The following is a 23,495-nucleotide window of genomic DNA, read 5'->3' as shown; positions in this document are numbered from 1 at the left end:
GTAACAGGAGAGAAGGTCAAAAGTTAACCCGTTTCCATAACACCTCCAAATTGTGTAGATATGTATATATGGGACCCAACGACAACGAGGACGGGCGTCTATAACGAGCGCTTGTTTGTGTGGTGTGCGTCAATGTTGGGAGGAATGTTTAGGGACTGGGGAGCGGACCGCCCAAGGACTGCTCGGGTAGGCGCTTTTTACCCTAACCATACAAAACGGAGCGGGGGAGGGGGCAGCACGAGATTGTAGTAACCAGGGCGGGAAAAAACGACGGTAACACTGGCCTTGGCTTTTCCAACCCGTTCCACAAACTCCGGCCGGGGAAGGCAACAACCAACCAAAGTGCCACCGACCATGAGACGCCCTTCGGTAAACGTTTGCTTACTCTCTCTCTTTTTCACTCTCTCTACCTCTGTGTGTGAGTACTAATTATACATGTCGCTTTATCGTCCGGCATTGGGAGAACGAGGAAAAGCAAACTAGAAGAAAAACGTACCATAAACTAACTTCCTAGACGGTGGCTAGACTTGAAGCGTCCAAATTAAGGGAGTACGAGTCACCCTCTCTTCCCCCTCTCTCACTCTTATACACTACAATTGATTAGGACAAATTATCCAGATTTAGATAGTGTGCCCAAGAAGTGCTTTCTTTTTACGTGTGAGCTTTTACTGCCTCCACAAAAACACTCCAAAAAAAGGGGGAAATGGGGAAAACCCCACAATTTCCCTTCGCCAAAAATAAATCCCTCATTCTCTTTAGATCGCCTGCCTGCCTGCCTGTCTGCAAATTCTATCGTCCTGGGGAGCAACACACACACACACACACATTACACTCAACGCCACCACCACCACCCACCAGCCACACAGAAAAATTGCAGCTGTTGTCATTCAGAATTTCAGAATGGGGGAGTTTTGTTGAAAAAATGGAAAGAAACACACGTCGATCAATCGCTATGCGATATAAAAATGCCGCAATTCGGTGGGTGAACCAATGACCGACCATTCTCCCAGCCCAGCCCCCTGCAGCCCCTTGTATGCCTGTGTCGAGGTGTTTTGGTGTCTTTTTTTTATATTTTCGGGCACAAAACTCAAAAACTGTGCGCTTTTTCAGTGCCTGTTTGCCTGGTTTATGTATGAGTGGGTGTGTGTTGATGCAGTGAAGCTGTTTTTTTTTTTGGTTTACCCTTTCATCGGGAGGAGATATCCCTTTCATCGTGAAGGACACACACAAACGCCATCTTCAAAGGACGACGACGAGCTGTGTCGAATACATTTTTAATCATTTTCTTCGCATCCGCAGTGAGGAGCAGAGAGAGAGAAGAAGTTGCCTGCTATTTGGGAACGATAAACACACACACACCCGCAATTCTAGGCACATAAAGTGGCACATTTTAAACAGCCTTTAGACTGAGTTTTTTTGGTCGAACGTATGGTGAGCTGAAGAAGCAGTCGTTCTAGAGAAGAGGTTTATCGCCGAGAGGTCGTATCAGATAGTGAGCTGTAGCTGTTCACCTCCCCCCACCCCAAAAAAGGGCTAAAGGACGTCTGAGTGAGCTCCTCAACAAAATAAATCATAAAATAAAGTCCACCCACCCTCCAGGAGTTTTCTTAGGAGATGAAAAAACCACAACACTGCGCCGCCCCACTCCGTGACGTCAACAGATGGCAGAGAGGGAGAGCGAGGATTGATTTTCCAACGACACTTGAAGCACATTTTGAAGACCACCAAAAAGGCAAAACCATTAAAACGGGACCGGATGACGACACAAACAGAGTTAAAAACCGACACAGTGTAATCGAAGGGCTCCTTCGCTAAAAAGTCTTGATGAATATTTAACGACTGGTGGTGGTGGTGGTGGACCCACCCTTACTACTACTACTGCGATCCTTGCGGTCTGTGTGTGTCAATGTCAATAAACAAAAAAACAACACAACATCGATTTGGTGGCGCTTGTTTAAACACATTCCAAATGGAGGGATGAGGAGCAAAGCGAACAATATCAATTTCCAGCGGGAGTGGAGGAAAACGGCCCAGCGACAGTGCTGCATTAAGCACAGGAAATTAAACAAACTCTTAAAGGGAAGCTTTTGTCCAAAAACAGACAAAAAATGGAGGGAAAAAAGCATCCCAAATACTAGAGACGGCCACAAAGAATAAAAGAGGATAAAATCATCCAAAGCTCTAAACCACCGGCAGCACCACAAAGCGCGCGCTACACACTCGTTGTTTGTTTGTTGTTTTTTTTTTCGCACAACAACGAGACACAAAAAGAATAGGAACGACTCTAACTAAAGTGACGACTACTGCCTTGTCTCTGCTTCTTCATTCACCACCGCGTGGGGGTAAAAATGGCAAGCGCCAGCAGGCAACGCAAGGGAGGAGGCTTTTCTTTGAGCAGACTAGAGGAAAACGAGGCGATTTAGACAGCTTATCTACTTCAAAAGCCGGTCACAACAAGCCGGACATGGTGATTAGGCTAGTAGCTAGCGAGCAGGCGAGCGAGCGACCAAACGAACGAAGAGGATGACATTGATTGACGGACACAAAGGGATTGGTTACGAAATCGCCCCACATTCGATGGCGGCTTGCACTGGGAAGGTCGAAGTTGAGCTAGTGGACTTTAAGGGGGGAGAGAATTTAGATTAGAACTGATAACACCGCATACTGCTTCTACTGCTGCTGCTGCTGCTTGTGACTAATTATTTGTTGCTTGGGGAAATAGGGAACCAACACAACCCTAACACACACCTGAATTTTAGATAGCGAGTTTTAATCGCAATGCAATGCAGATAATGAGATACAACTACAAGGGGAAAGGGAGAGTCGTCCGCTTTGTGCCGAGTGTGCAAAAATCGCACCCAAAAGCCTCTCCCGTCGAACGAAGGGGAAGGGTTGGGGGGCCCAGAACCACAATCAAAAGGAATTGGGTCGGAAAATGTTGCATACATGATGATAGTAGTAGAATGACGACGATAATAATGAACGACCGCTTGCTAAACTAAAATCAACACACATCCGGGCGTGCGCGAGCGGGTGGGTTTGGTGAACCAATGCCAAACACAATGCGTGTGAAACTCGTCAGCTGGTTGGGGGTTGCGTTGGTTTTGCACTTTTCCAAGGAAGCTGTGTCAAACCTTGGGGCTGGTGTAGGAATTCCAGAAACGCGTACCAGGAGGGCGAGGAAGGAGCAAAGGCGTGTGTTAGTTTTACGGTTTTCGCCTGCGGATTTTTCCAACAGTTTTGTGTGTGGGTGGCAGTTTGCAAACGCCCGATCAATCTCGCGTGTATTGATTTGGTGTGTAATTAAAAGGGAGTGCGGGCGTGAGTGGAGCATTTCAAAAACCTCCCACTTCATTACGTGCTGGAATTTCATCCCCCCCTCCCATAAGTGTACTTTTATGTTAGTGCAAAATTCTAAGTTACAAGCGACTCCCACTGCTCCCCCTCCTCACCAGAGTCTTGCGCACGAGAAATCATAAATCAGGGCCAAAAATTTAAACATTTGCGCAATTAACGAACCGCTTTCCAAAAAACAACCGTGGAAAGGTCGCGTGCTGGCGTCTGACAAGCGTCAAAACAGCAGCCCCCCAATAACCTCCTCCACCCTTCAATCACACACGCACACACACATTTTATCGGCGTTGGTACGTTTGATTGCCTTTGGGCGTTTTCGGGTTAAAGCGTTTGCTTCTTGAGCGCGCGCTCGCGGCGTTCGGTCAAATATAAATAAAATATTCCACACAGACACACACACACACACACCGGAAAACGGGCGGCTTTTGCGGGGAAAGAGAGGGGCGGGGGGGGGGGTTCGCGTCGTCGTTACGCAAAAAAGTCAACGGGCACACAGACACACCGGGGCGTGACATTCGCACGGCGGGACATTACCGGAGTTGGGCCAACGGACCGCCGACTCCTTCCATCCGGTTTTCGTTGGTAAACCTTTTTTTGTGTTTTGTGTTGTTTTTGCTTTTGCTTTTGAGAGTGTTGAGAGCGATGATGTCATCGATTAAATTTTGCGCCTCACGCGACAAACGCGACAAACGCGCCCGAAGAAGATGAGTAGTGCGTTGTGCGGCGGCGGGAGTGAAATCGCAAAGCGCACTGAAAACTACCAGCGATGGTTGTCATTTTAATACAAAATGGTGGAGTTCTGCCCCATAGAAGAGACAGGGCAGGAAATGGTGACTTCCAGATCAACAATCTTATCGATCGCGGCGAGAAGAGGACAAACCTTCGTTATAAGATCGAAATCATCACTATCTTTTCCAGAAGTACTTGAGAATTGTTTAAATCAAAGACACGAGATGGGACGAAAAGCCACGTATTCGTATTTCCGCGAGGCACAACGCGCCTTATCACAACCAACGGGCGAAAGGCAATTAAGGGAAATGCTGCACTGCGAATGATGCACTTGAACAGTGTGTGAGAAAGAGAGAGGGGGCCGCCGCCGCCACGGGGCTGGCCACATCAATTAAGGCCGGCCCGGGTCTGGTTTGCGCTGGTTTGAACAACGCATCAACAATCACGACTGACTGACTGGCTATTCAGCTGATTGCCCTCCTTTAGACGGGCTTTTTTCTTTATTCCTCTCGTCACAAGTGCCCACCGAGTCGTCTGTGCTTTGAAAATCAAACTTTAACGCGCACAAAAGTTTCCTTAAATCACACGCACTTATCTATTAACAACACAAACACACACACGAAACACGCAACAAGAACTGCACCGCCTGTCTCAAAACGAACGCTTAATTCCAAGACTTCCACGCGTATACTAAACGCGCTTTTTCGATACTTGCTACCGCCTCCAGCCACACACTCGTGCCACACACACCTTAACTTAAGGGGTTGGTGGTGGTGGTGGATGGGGTTGGTGGCACGCGCGATCGCTGCATTTGGAAAAAGCACACCCATACACAGGCCCCGCTGCTGCTGCTGCTGCTGCTAGTGGTGGTAGTGGTAGTGTGCGTGTGTTGTTGTGGTGCTTTGTTTTGGAACGCGAGATCGCGAGTGGCCGCCACACACTCAAACACGCATCGTTCGATTTCCAACCCCTTCCTTTTGTTGTTTCTAAAGCCCCCTCTTTAAACATTCTATCCCTTCCCTCTCCCCCAACGCGGTGCACTCAATTAGTCATACCCACAACGCTGGAGCGAATGGCTGAGGAGTTGTGACCTATTCCGAACACAGTGTGATGTCACGTCGGGTGTGTTGTTGTCATCATTGAGTTATTTTAAATTCCGGTCCACTCGTTCCTGTGTGTGTGTGAGAGTGTTTGCCACGAGTTAAATAAATGAATCAGTTACACATTTGGGTGTGTTTGGGTTTTTGTCGCCTACCTACTCCCCGTTTTCGTAAAATAAGCCCCTTTTGTAGCGCGAAATGTTAATCAATTCGCGCACTAACCTGGTTGCATTAATGATGCATCTTTGCCCAACCGTAAACAAACGATTTGCAACAAAGAACAGAGGGAATGGTGAGAGGGGTTAAAGAGGGCCAAAAGGTTCAAGGTGACTACTGTAAGCAAGAGAAATCATTCGCACCACAAGAACACGATGGAAATGGTTGGCGCATTCAAATTAACGTCCAGATGGTAATAGAAGATGGCGGCGGCAAGACTGCAACCGATCACCGCAAAGCCGTGGCATTCCAGCCAGTATACATACAACGGGCATGACATCACGTGCGACAGATCACAGCCCAACAGTCCCACACACCCAGGTCCACGTGCACGCGGCAATACGCACCGCACCGCCCCGACACTTGAGCGCATGTGCGAGCGAGCGAGCAGCTGATCGTACGATGCCCGGCCCGCACGCGTTGCTGAAGTGGAGATCATGTCCATCCGCTCTCCCTGTACGGTGTTGTGTAGAGTACTCCGAGCGCGTAAGAAGAAGAAAAAAACACCTCGAAGGTGAACTCATGAACTGTTATTTTTAATTCTCAATGCCACCGTCATCACCAACCCCACACGCACCATCATCACCGCTGACTGCTGGTTTGGATGACAAAATTCAGCAGCAAAAGCAGAAGAAACAAAACAAAAACAAGAAAGAGAGTATCGTACGATTGCGCGCGATCGACGATTTTCCTCTCGGGCGCATCTGCATCTTGTGGACATTCATATCCTCCCCCCAGTGGCTGCTACCTCCGCAAGCCACGTGAATGTAACGTGGTTAATCGGTGGCACACTCGTACGGTGGTGTGCTGATGAGAAGGAAATAATGCTAATGAAGCTGCCGGCCTGGTGAGCATGATGATGATGATGATGATGATGATGAGGATCGTGTGTTGGTGATGGTGACGATGTTGTTACTTTCGGTGATGTAATTCGATCGCACTGTAACGTAAGGCCACAATAGATTGAGCGAATCATCTCATTGCTTGTGGCGGCTGGCGGACGGTCAATATGACTCAATTATTGTACGAAATGAAATAATTAAACTCAAGTGAATCAGTGAAAATACAGTGACTGTTGCAGACAATTGTTTATTCATCAGAATTGTTGCAATACAGGGTTTTTCAGGGGTTGTCACAGTTGTGGGACACTTTCTTGACTCTATCTTGTGGGAAGTGAACTTCATATGGTGAAAATTGGACTCTGGCACCCTTTTTGGACAAGCGCCTTAGAAATTCCTATTGGATTTGCTATAGAGTCCAATTCCCATTACATTAGGAACGATTCACATAAGAAAGAGTCAATAAAGTGTACCACAGCTATGAGAACTCCTGGAAAACCCTGTAAGATCAACACAACCATTCAGACTGTACACGTCTTGTTTGTAAAGTGGAGGAGAGTCTTCAAAGTGAATGAACTATTTGTCACAATTCTAGTTAGAATTTTACATCGTGCTAGAAGTCCTCCAACACTCGAACTCCAAAATACCCTTGCTCTGCACCAGTGTGAGACACGCCCGAGGGGTCATTTACCAACCTTCTTATTCAGTCGTCGGTACGTCAGTCATAAGACTTAAAACAGTTCCCCTTCTCCCCAGTAGGAGAACATTTATAGCCCTTCTTCGTCTTTACAACACACCGCAGCAAAGCGCCAAATGCGCGCTCTTCACACTTTTACACACACCACCGCGGACGGACACACGGAGGACTTTTGTAACTTTATTGCTCAAACAGCGCCTGCACACGATGGCCATTTTTATGCTGCCAAACTTCGCCACTGCAAGAAGTATCCCGCGACTCGACAGTTTCGACAACTGCACAATAACCTTGTCACAATTTGCCCGTAATGGTTACACAGTGCACTAATACTCTCACACTCTATTGGGCCGTCTCTCTCCCTTTTCCGTTTTACTACCTGTGGCTTCAACTCTATTGGACGGCTCAACGCCGCCACCGCCGCCGCCTGTGATGGATTTAGTGTTGAAAGTGTTTTTGCTCCTTCTCAACCCAAAGTCGATGGTGGGGGATGGAGCACAAACAGATGGCAGGGGGGTCGAACGGGTTTGTGTTACTTTAAAATCAATGTTGGCCCACATTTGGGCGTTTTTTTGCAGCAGCAACAAAATCCAACCGGCTATGACATAAGCGCCACGCAACGGGACGGGGTCGCGTGTGGTAGACTTGTGTTTTTTTTTGTTCTCGGAGCTAAAGGGGCAGTTCAATGTCGGGAAAAATCGAAAGTAGTTTTCGTTCGGGTCTGCCAGGGCTGCAAAGGTCACTGAGGTATGCGCCGTGCCCATGGAAGGGGGTGGAAAGAAATTAAAAATTCCCAAGCCGCGGGGGTTGGAGAAAGTGTGTCTCCCTCGTGAAAGCGCGCGCTTTTCTTTAATGATGTGTCTGGCAAGGGCGAATAGTTTAATCAGTAGGTAGCTATACCACGGTCAGGACGACTTAAGGGCCTTTCCGATTCGTTCTATTGTTGCGCAGTTGTGTTTCTAAACACGTTTGAGAAATGGAACAAAACTCTCTCCCCAACAAACAAAACCGACACGTTTGTCACCGTTTTGGAGTTAATTATAAGTTTCTCCTCCCCCTTTCGCTACAATGTCGCGGTGCACGTGTGTGTGTAAGCTAATAGTAATCGTTGAATAGTAATTCCCCTGTCAGGACCAGCAGCACAGAGCACGGAGAGCATTTTGTTTGAAGCTTTCGCTGATCCGATGCGCATCGTCATGGTTCGCGTGACGCCGGGGAAAAAGGAAGAAGTCATCCCCCACACCGACATCGTGGGTCGTCGTCGTCTCAGTGGGAATATTCAAAAATGAAATCGAAAGCATCAGTAGTTTCAAACTGAATAAAGAGGAGGGATGGGGGGGGGCATGCCTTGCGATCCTTCTTCCACCTTCATCTCACTCATCAACAAAAGACGACGGCGGCAACACACACAGACACAAAAAAGGGTCGTCTCAACAGAGAGCACTCGCGGGTGGACGCATTGCAGTGGCGGATTTGCCAGATGACTTTTCTTTTGTCGTGGCACAAAAGCGTCCTTCCTCCCTCGCGACTTTCACCCCAGCGGGGCGTGACAGCGAGCAAAGCAGAGAACACAAGTTGCAGAACGATAAAGCGACGAGAATCGCTTGTCATTCGTCTTGGGACGATGAAAAGGACTCGCGCCGCTCCCTTAAGAGGCTTAACTGGTGCTGTTGCTGCAAAAGAAACTACTCCCGACGACTGCCGACTACATTGGTGCAGTGTAAGTTCCAGTGATTCCCCACTCGTCGGGGGATTAGCGTGATGCATAAATTATTCGATTAGAGCTATACACTCGGGCCCGGCTGCTCCGCTGCTTTCGTGTGAGGTAACCGCGCGTCGTAGGTGGATCTCAGCAGTGGCCGTGGAAGGTCATATTTATCAACTACACGTCCCAAACCCGGGCTCGGGAGATTGTTTGGGAGGAGTGCGAATACGAGTTGATTAGAGAGCACAAAGAGGGTACAACACTCCTCCTCCTTCTTTACACTGCCTCGTGCGCAGCACAACCGTATGTTTTAAGGGTGATTTTTCGCTTATCACGATCACACACACATACACACCAATTTTGCAAGGTCATTGACTGGCCCAACCACGATAGGGAGAGAGAGAAAGAGAGAGAAAAAATGCCCACAACGAAATGCAAACGACGCAAACAGCATGATAAACTTATCAACCGTTGATTAATTTATGACAGTTGATAAACTTGTCGCTAATAATAAATGTGAACCCATTTTTCTCCCAAAATGCTTTTGCCGCCCTTTTTTCTGCTTACTCGTTTTAGTAGCGAGAGTTCCCGGGTGTCGGGTGCAAAGCCATTTATCTTGAAGTTGAAAAAAACCTTGCGTCGTTGCAATGATTAGATATTGAAAGACAAATTTGCCACCTTTGAGAGGTTGTGTCAGGGGTTTGCGTGTTTTTTTGTTAAACTACCCTCACTATATGTGCCTCTGTGTGTGTGGAGGTTTTTAGCAAATTTGTGATAATTTTTTCAGATGGATGGGGAAAAAGAAAAAGGTGTGAAAATGCACGAAACCCACCCTAGGTCGTCGCACGTGTTTTTCTGTTTTGAGCTTGAACTGTTGTTAATAATGCTTCAAATAGGTGCTTCACAATGCATTGTATTGTTGTATGAATTGTTTAAATTAATTGCCGAGCTTTTGAAAGGCTTTCTGCCCGATGAAGAAGAACGAAATCATTCATTTGGTAATTAAAAATTAAATTTGCGTTATTTGTTTTTCCCTCAGTGGCGAAGAAGCTGGTAATTGTGTGATAATTTGCTTGATGTTTACGGAACAGTAGTTTGAACAGAAGATTTATCGATATAAACAGAGACAGAAATAAACAACTTTATGAACCATTAGACAGAGCAAGCTATGAGTTAACGATGTGTCGAAATGTTCCCCCCTCCCCCAGCTTACTTTGGCACATTTTTTGAATGAAAACCGACCGCTCGACCGCCGCCATAACGACCAGCGCCGGAATTTCCTCTGACAGTGTTGTGTCTCGGGAGCATCTCGTGCCACTACTGCTGCTGCTGCTTGCGATGCTGGCAAATTGAGGGAAAAATCGATGCCGGCCAAGTAAAGCCAGCAACACCCTAAAGATAGCTCCAATCGGAAAAGCGGAGATGATTGTGTGTCGCTGTGCTGTGGTGTGCCGTGCTGTGTTGTTGCAAGTCCCCTCGCGCGTCCCACCGAAAAGGCGAGAGAGCAAAGTGAAAATGACACCCCACCATCGGGGAAAAAAGCACCACTGAGACACACACATACACATACACAGAGCAGGATGAGAAAAACAACGGAAGCAAAGAAAGCAACACAAAAAAAAAATCCGAAATCGTTTTCCCGTCGCTTTTTCGTCGACATCTTGCGCTGGGGTGGTGCACCGTAGTTTACACAGAGCGGTCACACACCGAGAGCTGCGGCGGTTAATTATTTCAACTCAAATCACAGCACTAACACACTCGCATCTCTGCATCGTATTGGAACAGGAAAGAAAACAGAAGGTGCCCATCGATTTGCTTGTTTCTTATGGGCAGAAAGAAAAAGGGACACTTACCAAATCAACCGACAGGCCGCACATGTCGGCAAGCCAGGTGAACACGCGGCTTCCATCGTAGTAGGCGTTCGCCCCGATGATGGTGGCTATTTGTTGCATCTTGTTGATGTTGTGCTGCCACGCCGTTTGTGGGGTGGGCGTGGTGGTGGTGGTGGTGGATGGGGGTAGAACGCTCGCCGCCGTCAGCGAGTCTGCGAGTCTTCGGGCCCGGCGGTCTCAAACCCACGGCACGACTGCCCTCTTCACTGGCCGACTGTTTACTGCCTGCTGGGAAGGGCACACGATATAAGCGATTCAAGCTGGACAATGGGACACGGTAGATATGAAGGGGTGGAAGATACGATAATGCACAATCCCCCCCTCCCCCAGCGTCTCGACACTCACTCACACACTATCGCACAAACACACACACACACCCATACACACACGCTCGAAACCGGCTCTGGGCGAGATCGGATGATTTCCGATGACAAGCGCGAAACGGGCACCTGCCCTGGCTGCCCTTCTATTCTTACTACCGCTCGCTCGCTCGCTCACACACGCCTTTGTCTACTAATCCTGCCTGAGCGACGGGTGGGGTGGGGTGCGCGGGTGCTCTATTTATCTAGCTCCGTTCCGTTCGCTCCCACGCGCGCAACCAGTGCGGTGCCAGGTATGGGGTAAATGGCCCCGCGTGCTCACTGACACAACGCTGGGCTAGGCGAGGACACAACAATGGAACGAAGCCAGCGCCTGCTGCGAACAACAGGAAATGCACGCTCGCACTCACACACACTCACGCACACACCTGTGCGTCGCAATTCGCAAGGACGGTGCGAAAGGATCTCTTCTCCAGCTTTTACAGCAAAATCTGCTCTTTTTTATGTAATGCAACACAACAAATCAACAACACACACTCCCGCGTTTCGCACACACTCGCACACAGTAAGCCACACACACCTGCTGCTTTTGCCGACTTTTCTGTCGCGAATGGAAGAATGATTAGCCTTTGGCGGCGAGGGCTTTGAACCCTTCCTTCGCGGGGACGTCTTTCGACTCGATTGCACTGACCTGTCGTTCCCGGTTCACCTAGTAAAGCCCTTGGTGCCCGTGGTTTTCACTCTACACCACCCCCACACAGACACACAATAATAATAAAAAGCAAAATGAAAGAAAAAAAACTACCCCGTAACGACCGTCGTCGTGTCTTGGTCGTCTCGGCGGGAAGCAGGAGGAGGAGAGTGGATCTGGTAAAATTTGGCCGTGACACATGCGCTTACTTCGAGATGCTGCGGCACACCGCTCTCTGTTGCCGTGCGCCCGTGTGAACACACGATTATGGAAGGCGACTGGGTTGTTGCACGGAATTGGGCCGGTTCGCTCGGCTGTGGGACAATCCCTCAGATTGGTGGGCTAAAAAGGGAGGATTAATTTTGCCGGACACCCACACACACACACACACAAACGCGCGTTGTTACTGATTTTGTTCGCAATTCTTTACGTTTTCTTTTGCACCTTCGACCCGACCGACTATCGAAAATGGTTCATGATTCCGGTCACGACCGCTCGGAAGAGGCTAGGTTTGCAGGTTCACACCCGTCTCGCAGCGCTCACTGATGTTTGTGCTTTGGTGGTGGTGTTCGCTGCTGTTTCGTTCTGTGAATGTGTACCTATGGCGAGGTTGCCTCATGTCAGATAGAATGACAGATTAGCTCGAATAATAGGGGGAAATTGATACGAAAATTAAGAAACGCATCTGGTTTGTGTAAAATGGCGAGAAAAATACAAAAACATTACAAATTCATTTTATTACAAAGTACTTCTGATGAAAAGAGGGTTTAAAAGTACTTTTTCATTTTAGCAAAATTGTTCATTGTGCGTTGCCCGTTTGACATCACTGACGACAGTTTGACATTTGCTGTTCGTCGACAATTTTGACAGCGGAAAATAATCGATGAAAAACAAAGTCCACAAAGTTATTTAAAAATCACAATTTAACTTCAATATCCTTTAGAAAGCTGTATTTTTAATCTTTTCCGCAAATTACACACACTTTTCCATTTAGAGATTGTCCCCTTCCTCGTGCTCCTATCCCGTGCGTTTTCGAGTTTGGCTTGACAGCGCTGCAAGGCCGAACGGTGTTTGTTTACGGCAATTTCACAATCTTTGTTTGTCTCCGGCTGGACACCGCACAGGACGCCAATGCAAAATGAGCGAGCCGAACGACTCCTCCTCGAAGCAGGAACACCTGTCCGATTACCAGCGCCGGCGTATTGAGGAAAATCGTCAGAAGGCAATCAATCTGCGGCAGGCCCGCCTCCTAACACACCCGTACAACAGCTCGGACCGCAAGCAGCCGACGGAAACGGCCGTTTCGGTGAACAATGTGATCAAAGTGTCCGGTACGAAGTACGTGGACAGTGGCGGCGGTTTCCTGATCGAACAGCGCACCAATCCGACCGAGGAAGAGGCGAACCAGCAGGAGGAACCGGTGCCGGAGTCGGACGCCGTGCCCGTGCCCATCGAGTACGATGAGTGTCTGGAGTGTGGGGACCGGTTTGCCGACTCCTACCTGCTGACCACGTTCGACTATTCCGTGTGCGATGCGTGCCGTGAGCCGGATGGGCAGCATTCGCTAATCACGCGCACCGAGGCTAAGCAGGAGTATCTGCTGAAGGATTGCGATCTGGACCGGCGCGAGCCCGTGCTGAAGTTCATCAGTCGCAAGAACCCGCACAACGTGCGGTGGGGCGAGATGAAGCTGTACCTTCACCTGCAGATTGAAAAGCGCGCGCTGGAGGTGTGGGGCAGCGAGGAAAAGCTGATGCGCGAGAAGGAGGAGCGCGAGGAGAAGCGCGAAGTGGCGAAGGTGAAAAAGTACAACAAACGGTTGAAGGAGCTGCGAATGGACGTGCGAAGCAGCCTGTACGACAAGACGGTTCAGGCGCACGTACATTCCTACGGCGATTCGGAGGTGTACAACGAGGCAGACGATACGTACACGCGCTCTTGCGAGACCTGCGGACATTCGGAGACGTACGAGAAAATGTAAAGGCTTTCCTTGCCGTTCTTCTTACTAGCATGCTAAGGCCAACATTCTCTTTCTCTAGGCATTTACGCTGATTTTTGTATTATGTGTGTTTCTTTTTTGTATAATTATCATTAAAACAGATAATTTTAGCTCCAAAAGAGAGGAAGCTGAAGTTAACGGACTTGCTTGCTGTGTTTTTCTTTTTCCCTAAACTGTGTGTTACCGCTTTAAGCTACTCTAATTGCTGCTACGCGTCTTGGCCGCTTCCTCCTCTTCTTTCGTCTTTGGCGGGGCCGCCGGTTCCTCAGCGCTCGACGTAGGAAGGGGCTTACGATCTTTCAGCGCCTCACGCACAATGTCCGTCAGCTCCTGTGGCTCCGCGTAGCACACTTTTCCACCTGTAACGAGGACCCGAGGGAGGATGGTGATGCATTTTCGTTAGAACACGACCTCTGTCCGGAACACGCTTAAGAAGAATCAAACAACGATTGTTAAGGGTGGTTGCTGTTTGGTTGTTTATTGAGCTATGCTTGCTTGCTTTCCTTTTTTTTCGTTTCGAATTCAAAACAACACTCTGTTCTTCTGTTGACCCTATTTCACCAATAACAAACGCATACTCCCTACACCACAGCACCACTTAACAATCGTTGCTTGCTTGGATGGTTGGAAGTTAGTTGGGGCTGTGTGTTGAACACGGCGCCTAGGCTTCATCGAACGGTTGCGTGACGTCCTTGTAGCCGCCACGGGCTACCCGCTGCCGTTCGAGTGCTTCCAGCCGGTCGCGTTCGAACTGTGCGTTCGTCTGTTGGTGCGTGTAGTACACGAACCAACCCATCACGAGCAGTGCACCGAGCGCGTAGTAAAATCGAGAATCGAACCGCTCCTTTCGGTACTCGTGTGTGTCGGTCGGATCGTGCGGTTTGTACGTGTCGTAGCCTTCTTGATCGCGGGCCCCTTGCGTGTGCTTGTCGGAAACGTTCGATGAGGACCAGGTGGAGGATGAGGTGGAAGAGGAGGACTTACCGTCGGTTTTAAACGTTACACCCATTATCTGTCCGGGTGTATCGTCCTCCAGTTCAGCGTACGCCTGGAAAAAAAAGAACCGTTAATATTCAACCACATCTTCAAGGGTTCACAATTTCCTTTCCATACCTGTATAAGGGCTTTTTGCTTCGGTGTAAGTTTGGTTGGAATTTGAATCTTCAAATGTACATAATGATTTCCGCTACCGTAACTATTCACCCGCTTCAGTCCCTTCCCGGTGAGCGTTATTCGCGTGTGCGACGAGGTACCGGGCGTAATTTGTATCGTCTGATCCTCGTACACGCCCTGCACGCGTATCGTGCCACCGAGTATTGCCTGTGAGAGGGAAATATTCGCGTCCGTGTGCACATCCGCACCGTCCCGACGGAAATAGCGACTCTTTTCCACTCTGCCGAAAAGAACAAAGCGTTTCGCGTTAAAGAATGAGAAAGAAAACCCCCATTCCCGTGAACATACCTAAACGTAATGAAAATCTCCTTGCTGCCCACATTCATCCGCACCGTCTGTCCATCCTCGATACCGGCCGGCACCGGTACGGTGACGCGCTTTCGCTGCACTGTCTGGCCCTTGCCTCCACACTCCAGGCACGGGTATTTGATGTACATCCGCGTACCCTGACAGTAGCGGCACGTCGAACGCATCACAAACGGCCCCGTCGAAATGGTTTCCATCCCAGTGCCATTGCAGTACTGACACTTGCCCGGCTTGGTGCCCGGTTCGCACCGCGATCCCGTACACTTCGGACACGTATCGACCACATTCACGTCGATGTCCTTATTGACGCCCCGGGCCGCCTGGGCAAAGGTAAGATTCATCATCACCTCCTGAGCCCCGCCGAACCCAAACTTGGAGTCGCTGTAATCGTCAAAACCCGTCTGAAAGCCCCCATCGCCGAAGATCTTGCGGAACAGCTCCTCCGGATCGATGGTCGAACGGAACTGCCAGTTCTGGGAGAATCCTTGCGGCCCGGCACCCGGCCCTGGTCCACCGCCCGCACGGCCCATCTGCTCGGATGTCTGCCCATACGTGTCGTACTCACGGCGCTTTGTTTCATCGCTCAGAACCTACGAGACGGGGAAAGACATCGTGCGATTAGCTTTGTTGTTGTTTTTCCTTTGTTTCTTTTTTTTCATTATGTAACATCGGTCCCGTTGCTAACCTCGTACGCTTCGGAAACTTCCTGAAATTTCTTCCCCGCGTTCGGATCGTCCTTGTTTGTGTCGGGGTGGTACTTTTTCGCCAGCTGATAGTACGCCTTCTTGATTTCCTTCGGCGACGCGTTTTTCGTCACACCGAGCGTGCTGTAATAGTCGCTTTTATGCAGAATGTTTGAAGTGTAGAACGACCGCGTGCTTTGCAGTGTGCTGCCTGGAAGGGGAAAGCGAACTCATTAGCTGCTGCACTTTCTGCCGATCCGATCGATCGATCGAGCATGATGTAATCCGGGTGCAATCTTCCACCACTCACATCTGGAACTGGGGGACGGTCGCTGGAGACGGCTGGGGCCACTACTGCTGGCGGCGGCGGCGGCGGTGGTGGAGGTGATTGCCGGTGTGAACAAGTGTCGGCTGATCGGGCTTTGGTTCGTGATGATGCAATGGCACGCACCCACCGTCGCAACACCGGGAACGGCTACTCCGATCGGGGCAGATCGGCCCGGGAATCTGCCGTTCAGGAGGCCAAAGCTTTTCGGTGAGAAAATTTGCAGAATACCTCGCGAACCCATTTTCTCCCGGAAGGTCCGATGTTGGTCGGTGTGTTTTTGGGATTGCTGCAAATGAACTGTCAAATGGCGATTTGTTATTTTGACAGCACAAATACCGAACCTTCACGAACCTGCCCGAAGCCGACCCCCCCACGAGGGGGTGAATCGTGTTTGGAAATCGTGAATTATACGGAGTAAAAGTTAATAAGTTACATATTATTCCATATTATTCCATGTCATGTAGTTAAATAGTTTGTAATTCATTATGAAGAGAATGCACAAGAGTTGAATGAAATTATTAAAAATTTGACGAAAAAATGGCCCACGAGTGTACGTTTACAGGCTCTAGTTGAAAACTTTGTATTGGCGGCTAAACGTGAATTTGAATTTGATTGGTTTTTTTTTATTGTTTATAGTGAACCAGGTGTAAAAAAGGAATAATTGTGAGCATTGACTGAACCAAAGTAAAAGAGAATAATATTAGAAGTAACTTATCATCAGCATTTTAAGTATTTTTTTTAGAAAAAGAGTTGAACAAACATGTGACCGTTTGAGGAACCACGTGCTCCGTTTCTAACGGTTTTTAACTTGCAACCTTCAGAGTGAAAATGTTATTACTCATGCATAATTCGTAGGTATTAAAAAAATAAAAAAATGTTTCTTTCATATCGTCGAAGGCAATGAATAATTTAAATCTTCCACATGATCAGTTGAATTTTAAAACACGTTTTCTTTTATTCCTTTTTACGCTTTACACTTACACCTAAACGTTTCGTTTTCTGTTTACTTGGTCAATTGCTTTCGGACTATGTACAACGGAAATAATTTACAGCTAGAAGCACCATCAGAGCACATCAAGCGCGCTACCCGCGGTGCAAGAAAGCGGGGGATCGATGGTGATGAAAATTCAGTCTCGCAGGAACGGTCGCTGGTAGCGATTGCAGTCTAATCGCTTCGCCAGCTGCTTACAGAACTGCACATCCCGCAGATAGTCGCCGAGGAAGACGGACAGCAAGTACCACTGCTTCATGCCACTGGTTTGCGATTTGTAATTCCTGTGCAACGGTGGGAAAGGAAAGGGAATTAGTCATGCGCCGTGGTGGTTTTCTCCCATCTAAAGGGGTCTGCGTTGACTTACTTCAGAATATCTTCCCAGTCCGGTTGATAGTTGTCCAGCCGGGCACTGTTGACGGCGTGAATCCGGCACGGTTCCTCCTCGATGCATGCCTTCGGTCCGAACTCGTGAAGAATTTTCCTTTCCGCCTGCGCCACATCGATGGCTAGCCGCGAAAGCTCCTCCGGGTGTAGCGTCTCCCGGCGGCTGCGGGATTGGTAGGTCTCTGGAATGGGGCAGAATGAGAAGGGCCAGCAGGTGATTAAAGAGTTCAAAGTACTTTGTTAAGCTGCTTTCATTGTTAGATCTCGTTTTATGATGTCGTTGCTCCTCTTTCCGAAGATCCGAGAAATTCTACATTTTATTACCCAATCTTAAGTCACTTTCGTTTTTCCTTCTGCCCCCTATTCCACCACACAACAGCAGAAGTCAATTTGGACGCCGAACTAATTCTCTCTCGCGCAAACAAGCCCGATTTAGTTCGGAGCATCGATCCGCATCCGCAGTCAGCAGTTTTAAGGCAAAAGGTTTTATGCAATGCGACTTTTATTTTGATGCGATTACGTGAGCTTCAAAGAGAGAGGGAAGGGGGCTTTTCGGTTCGGCGCGGCCTGAAGGGCCTGAAAGCCTGAAACTGTCTCTCGCTCCCCGCTCTGCACGGCTGTCGTTATTTTCTTTTTCCTCGCTTCAAAAAAGCCTATTCTCCGGTTCGAAGATTCGATGGCCAGGTTTTTTAATGAGGCGACCAAATACGCCACAACAGCCCCGTGCGCGCGCGCTCGCGTATGCGCAATAATGGAAAGCCCAGGAACGAAGAAATTAGTACCGGGCTAATATATATTTGTGCCGCGCTAGATTCACTTTCTTTTGCAGGAAAAAAGATACCACTCGCCAATAAGGAAATGACAGCGGAGGCTTTCCACATTATGTGGCGTTGAATTTTTCCAAACGACATACACCGACACAATCCAATAACGATCGGAGAGGATCGGACGGGCGCCAAATGCTCAACGGTATGGATCGTGTTTATGTTGTTTTTGTTTTGCTATGTTGGACAGATTAATCTATCCCCCCATTCGGGGGTGATTTCCTGTACTTACAGGTGCAGTCATAGCGGTTGTATTCCGTAATGGGATGGATGACGGCAGTTGACGGATTGACAGCTTTACTCCGGACGTTGTTACCCCGCGTTTAATGGACTCCAATTTTGCACCCTCAAGCAATGGTCAGTCCAATACTTTGTTGAAGGTTTTGCATTAGATCTGCATCCATCACCACTGTACTAGATGCTTTTAACGACTAGCTTATCCAATAAAACCACTCCATTAACCTAGCTGGATAAGGTCACTGGGGCTTTAAAGAAACGACCCACAGAAGGACACAAGCCCCCGTCAAGCGGTGTTCCATTCCAGGAATTCGTTTCCTGTGCAGGCCAAAAGGTAAGCAAATTGCTCATCCACCCGTTATTTTGGTTGGCGGAGGGGAGTGAAATTAACACACCCCTCCAACGCCCATTTTCAACTCTCACCATTCTGATCTTCCTCAAGATCATTAAGGCAATGTGTGTGTATGTGTGTGTTAGGCGATGTACTGTTAACTGTGTCGTATACACAGTATCCAGCAGATGGTTGGCAAAAAAACAACAGATTTTTAACGAGCTTTTTGTTCCACACTGCAACAAGACACAGACACACAGAGAAGTAACGAACCAACAACGTGTGCTAAAAAAGACGTACATATACATAAATTCATCTCACTCATCATCAGAAAAACAGCAGGGGAGGAACAACTTTAAAGCGAAATAAGGCCACGGTGTATGGCATAAAGTTAGGGAGTGATATGAGGCACGGCCGGGCGTTTCGAAACACACACACACTCCGTGGATGACCCAGGCCGGCACGGTTCGCTGGAGCACGCGGAATCGATGCATCATTATCGCGGCTGCCTCTCATGTCATTTCGCTGCAACGGGACTCGAAGTTTCGTCCCCGCCGAAACCGAAAAAACCGGTGGCGCAGTCCCCGCACGCAGCCAGCCGCAAAGAAAAGCGTAAGTGAGGTGTGCGAGCGAGTGCGCGAGATGGTGCGTGCATCGTCCACCGGGCACGGCACACGAATGTGGGTCAAGTGGTCAACCTCCGCGGGGGGGGGGGGGGCTGGGCCTCGTCATCACGAGGAATGGCTTTAAGAGAAATGAATTTATCATGTTTTTGCTATTGGCATAAAGTGTGGATGCGGTGATGCGATGCGAGACGATGCGGCCCCGAAAATGACTGAGGCGCTTGAAATATAAGCTGATTAGTGGTTTTTGGGGCCATGCCGACAGGTGTGTGTGTGTCTGGAGGTCTTTTAAAACGAGAAACCATACACACACACACACGCGTACGGATACGGATCTTTTGTTTTGAATAAGTCATCATGATCATCAAGATCACCGTCGATCGATGCGTATCGAAAGCTTGGCTGGTTTACCTTCACCAAAGGTAAGACGTCAGACAATATTTGACTGATTGTGTGTGAAAAACACTGGGAGCCTGGGAGGGATGCGTCAGCAGCAAACAACACCTTGTATGAGCGAAACGTGTTTCCGACAAGCTCCCAAAAGGGCCGCGCATTGGAAACTTTCAAGGGAGTTTGCTTGCCACGGTCTCGGTACGAAATTGGATTTCACTGCTGCCTCAAGCTGTTCTCGCTTAATTAGAAGCGCTCGTAGCGTGCCTTGAGGAGTTTGCGTGCATTGGTACATGGTACATAGAGAAAAACAAATTGTGTCCTTACATGATTCGCAACCCCCCAGGGCCAAAAAGCCACTGATGGCGCAGTGGCGCGTGAAGAGCGCGTACTATTGTATTGTTCTAGCAGTGTGCCCCGTGACCCTCTAGCATGATTACTAAGCCCCTCCCCTACCCCCACACCCTCTACTTACTTGGATTTAGCGAGTAAGCAAGCTTTTTGGCAAAGTTGGCCAACCGGACGGAGAGAATGATCACGGGGAAGCCGATTAGCTGTACCGGCAGCTCGAACAGTGGCTCCTGCGCGAGGACAAGCGTTCGCCGCTCGTTGAAGTCACTGGAGGAGAGTAGCACGAAGAGGAAAAAGTAGGCGGCGGCCGGTAGCACGTTCAACAGCTTCATCGTGTATGGCAACGGATCACTACGGACACACTAGATCACTTTGTGTAAAGCTGGGTGATATTTTGCGGTTTAATTGCAACGTTTTTTGTAGTTGTGTTTACACTTTGTCGCGCTGGCGTAACTGGGTGGACGGTGAGATCACTGATGCACGGAATTTCTTTCTTTTGCACGCTTTTCTTTCTTTCTCTCCCGTTTCATGCAAAAATATCTGTCACTGTTTATGTAAGAGCGGCGCCGTCATTACCGCGCGCAAGAAAATAATGCAATCTTATTTGTCAGCCACAGAAAAGGGGGAAAAATATCGGACCCACATGCACACACACACACGCTCAATCTCGCGGATAAAGCAGGTTGGTTGGTTTGGCTGACTGGCTGGCTGGCTGGGGGTACGGCCCACAGCGATCGTAGCGAGAAAAAGCTTTCACGAGGACGTATGCGTCTTATGCGTCTTGTTGTGCCGACAGGCAATTGGATACTGACTCCGGTACGGTGCTGCCATGCGGCCCGAAACCAGCGCACCACGAAACCGAAAACCTCCCGCCCCGCTCCGAAGCTACACCCCGTGGGGGGGAAGGTGGGAGACGACCCGCTCCCGCTCGAAGCAGTAGAAGGAAAAAAAAAACAGAAGGTTTCTCGCTTTACTCTCGCGCAAGTCTTTTGATGTAATGTGTGCCTTTCGGTTCGCTGTGGCTTGTGAAGCTGGAAAGGGAGGAGGGCGGCGCGCTTTGGGTGCGTTTTTGAGGTGGAGGGGGGGGGGCGTTCGAGGGGTTTTGTTTTTATGAGAGGTTCGCTTTTTTCATCCGTTGTTGTTGCTTTTATTGCCTGCTCGATCGGCGTTTCCCACACCAGCGTTGGGCGCAAAACGTGCATGTAGGAGAGAGAGAGGGTGGGGGGGGGAGGTATGCTCATATGCACTAAATGTGCAGTCGCAGCCGCCTTCGATGGCGCGTTGTCGATGAAAGGGTAAGTACAGTGATGGACGAAGCGATCGGTGCAGTGTGAAAGGAAGGAAAATGTATAAGATAATATTATTTATTTAAACACATTTTTGTTAAAATAGCTTAATTTTATGATATGTTATTATTATTGCTTTAAACAAAGCTTACAAAAAAGAAACAAGTTTTGATATTTCATCCAGCACTGTAACAGCACGCATCTCGTTAAGGTATCTCCCTCGAGTGGGTGCATCCAGCCTGATGCTGGCGATCGCAGACGTACACTTCTTTTTGTTTCTTTCTCTCTCTTTTCTCTTCTACTCCATAAGTCGGTCGGTAGGTCTCGCTGGTAGTAGTACACTTAGTCGCGCCTTTTGCAAGAGAGACCACTGCCGGCCCTCGAAGAAGCCGGTTGAGTAACATGTGTACTTGCTTGCTTGCTTGCTTGCTTGCGGTTTCGAAGCCAATCCTTCGAACCGGTCCGGCCCGTGAACCGCTGGGAGGACTCTCCCTTTCATACCCCCATCCCGGCAGCTTCCAAAACAAAACGACCTCGTCGGAGATGATGATGATGATGATGATGGTGGTGGTGACGATTTAGCTGAACGTAGTTGCAGGTCGTGATCTCTAACAACCCTCACGAGCGGAGAGTGATCTGGATCGAGTGAAAGAGAAGCGATGATGGAACGGGAGTAATTGGTGAAGGGAAAGGAATGGTTCGTTTTGTTGTGATCATAGAATTCCCTTTCTCCCCCGGGCAACTCCTCGATCAGCGTCGTTGCGCTTGTTTGATGCGCCTAACGAGCGAATGTTTTGGGTTTTGTCGTCTAGTCTAGGGCAGGGGACAGGTTATCTAACTTCTAGGAAATGGCAGTAGTAAAAGAGAGTAAAAATGTCACCGCTTGTTAAGGGTGGTAAATCATCCATTGGCAATTAGTGTAAGATCGTTGAATTGTTGAATCATCTCCAGTAGGTTCGTCGCTTACGCTAAACGATCGATCAGCGGGGCTCGTGCGCAAATCGTGTTGCCTTGGCGCATCGTATTTAAATATTGGTATTTCCCAAAGAAACAAAGCAACAGCCCCTTACAAGCGCAAATAAATCAATTGACGAAATCGAAAAAGTGGGTTACAAGTGAAGCAATTGTAAGCATGCAAAAGCACATCGGTTGTTGTGGTTGTTGTTGTTCGATCATGCTTGCTTGCTGCCCATTTAGTTCGTCGCCTAAACTGTGTACACCCACCTTGAATGCGTGAATGCCGTATGCCTGGGAATGGCGGGAAGGGTTGGAACCGACCCCGCCGTCCGTGTCGAACAAACATGCATACAATAAATGCTGCGCTGAAAGAAAGTGTGGTGGTACGCCGGGCCCGGCCCTATCAGTTTAATACGCGATCGCGTTCGCATTATGCCACAGATTATATTGTGTGTGTGTGTTTGTGTTTGGGACTCCGCTTAGAGCTCTTATGTAAGGATTGGCCCCGCAAACAAGTGTGAGCCATTTTTCGCTCAAACGATCGTCTTCGGTTGTTTTTTTTCGTACGATCAATCGCGTGCTCTTGTAGTGTGTAGTGTCTTTTAGTGAGGCTAATCTTCCAGTGGCTTATGTTTTGCCGATTTGAACGAGCCAGCAAAAGAAGAAGAAAGAGAAGCGATTTAAAATTAACCCATTAGTGAGGTGGAGTGGGTTGTTGGTTTAATTGAAAAAAAAAGAAGAAAAGAAAAATCGATTAACCATCCCTGGATCGTACAGCACACGACTGTACGACTACGTGCGGGCCGGCTCGTGCGCATCAGCATCAAGCCGGTCGTCGGCACAGCCGGATCGTTGCACCGCACTGCAAAACACAAAGCTCAACAAGGGAGCTGAACCATCGCGAAGGCATTGCATAATAATTGCCACACCATTAGTGCGCGGCGCATAACCAACATTGCCGCCGAGCATTCGGTATGTGCATTCGGGAGACGGTGCGGAGGGGAGCGATAGCGAGTGATAATGCGCTGTACAAATAGTGCAGCAACACACCAAAGCTAGGGCTGACTATCCGTGTTGTGGGCGGTGGAA

General features: G+C 48.8%; 4 protein-coding genes across 9 annotated transcripts in view; 1 reads left to right on the top strand and 3 right to left on the bottom strand.

Annotated features, from left to right (window-relative positions):
• LOC120897691 (lysophospholipid acyltransferase 1) overlaps positions 1-12,102 on the bottom strand; it is a 28,481-nt gene extending 16,379 nt beyond the window's left edge. The window contains exons 1-2 of one of the 6 annotated variants that reach the window (XM_040302722.1): positions 11,750-12,102; positions 10,491-10,757 (exon numbers count right to left, since the gene is read on the bottom strand). In XM_040302722.1, coding sequence (XP_040158656.1) covers positions 10,491-10,589 — 99 coding nt within the window. In that variant the 5' untranslated portion in view covers positions 10,590-10,757; positions 11,750-12,102. Of the gene's footprint in view, positions 1-4,674; positions 4,777-10,490; positions 10,758-11,654 lie in introns of those variants that run through there. The other 5 variants (XM_040302723.1, XM_040302725.1, XM_040302726.1 and 2 more) reach the window with 5 other exon arrangements.
• Positions 12,103-12,416: 314 nt separating this feature from the next.
• Positions 12,417-13,681, top strand: LOC120895630 (DNA repair protein complementing XP-A cells homolog). The gene has a single exon (XM_040299138.1). The coding sequence runs from the start codon at positions 12,679-12,681 to the stop codon at positions 13,519-13,521; it is 843 nt and encodes a 280-aa protein (XP_040155072.1). The 5' UTR covers positions 12,417-12,678; the 3' UTR covers positions 13,522-13,681.
• LOC120895629 (protein tumorous imaginal discs, mitochondrial) lies at positions 13,571-16,344 on the bottom strand. The gene is made up of 6 exons (XM_040299137.1): positions 16,012-16,344; positions 15,704-15,912; positions 15,001-15,608; positions 14,653-14,932; positions 14,524-14,587; positions 13,571-13,898 (listed from the first exon to the last, which is right to left on the bottom strand). Exons 1-6 carry the CDS (start codon positions 16,268-16,270, stop codon positions 13,738-13,740), a joined length of 1,581 nt encoding a protein of 526 aa, XP_040155071.1. The 5' UTR covers positions 16,271-16,344; the 3' UTR covers positions 13,571-13,737.
• A 615-nt stretch (positions 16,345-16,959) lies between these two features.
• LOC120895631 lies at positions 16,960-20,962 on the bottom strand. Its single transcript, XM_040299139.1, has 3 exons — positions 20,288-20,962; positions 17,388-17,589; positions 16,960-17,304 (listed from the first exon to the last, which is right to left on the bottom strand). Exons 1-3 carry the CDS (start codon positions 20,493-20,495, stop codon positions 17,157-17,159), a joined length of 558 nt encoding a protein of 185 aa, XP_040155073.1. The 5' UTR covers positions 20,496-20,962; the 3' UTR covers positions 16,960-17,156.
• Between the last annotated feature and the right edge of the window lie 2,533 nt (positions 20,963-23,495).

The sequence above is a fragment of the Anopheles arabiensis genome, chromosome 2 (assembly GCF_016920715.1).
Source record: "Anopheles arabiensis isolate DONGOLA chromosome 2, AaraD3, whole genome shotgun sequence".
NCBI classification, from domain to species: domain Eukaryota; kingdom Metazoa; phylum Arthropoda; class Insecta; order Diptera; family Culicidae; genus Anopheles; species Anopheles arabiensis.
Note: the sequence above shows the minus strand (reverse complement) of the source record. Positions and strands in the feature narration are given on the sequence as shown.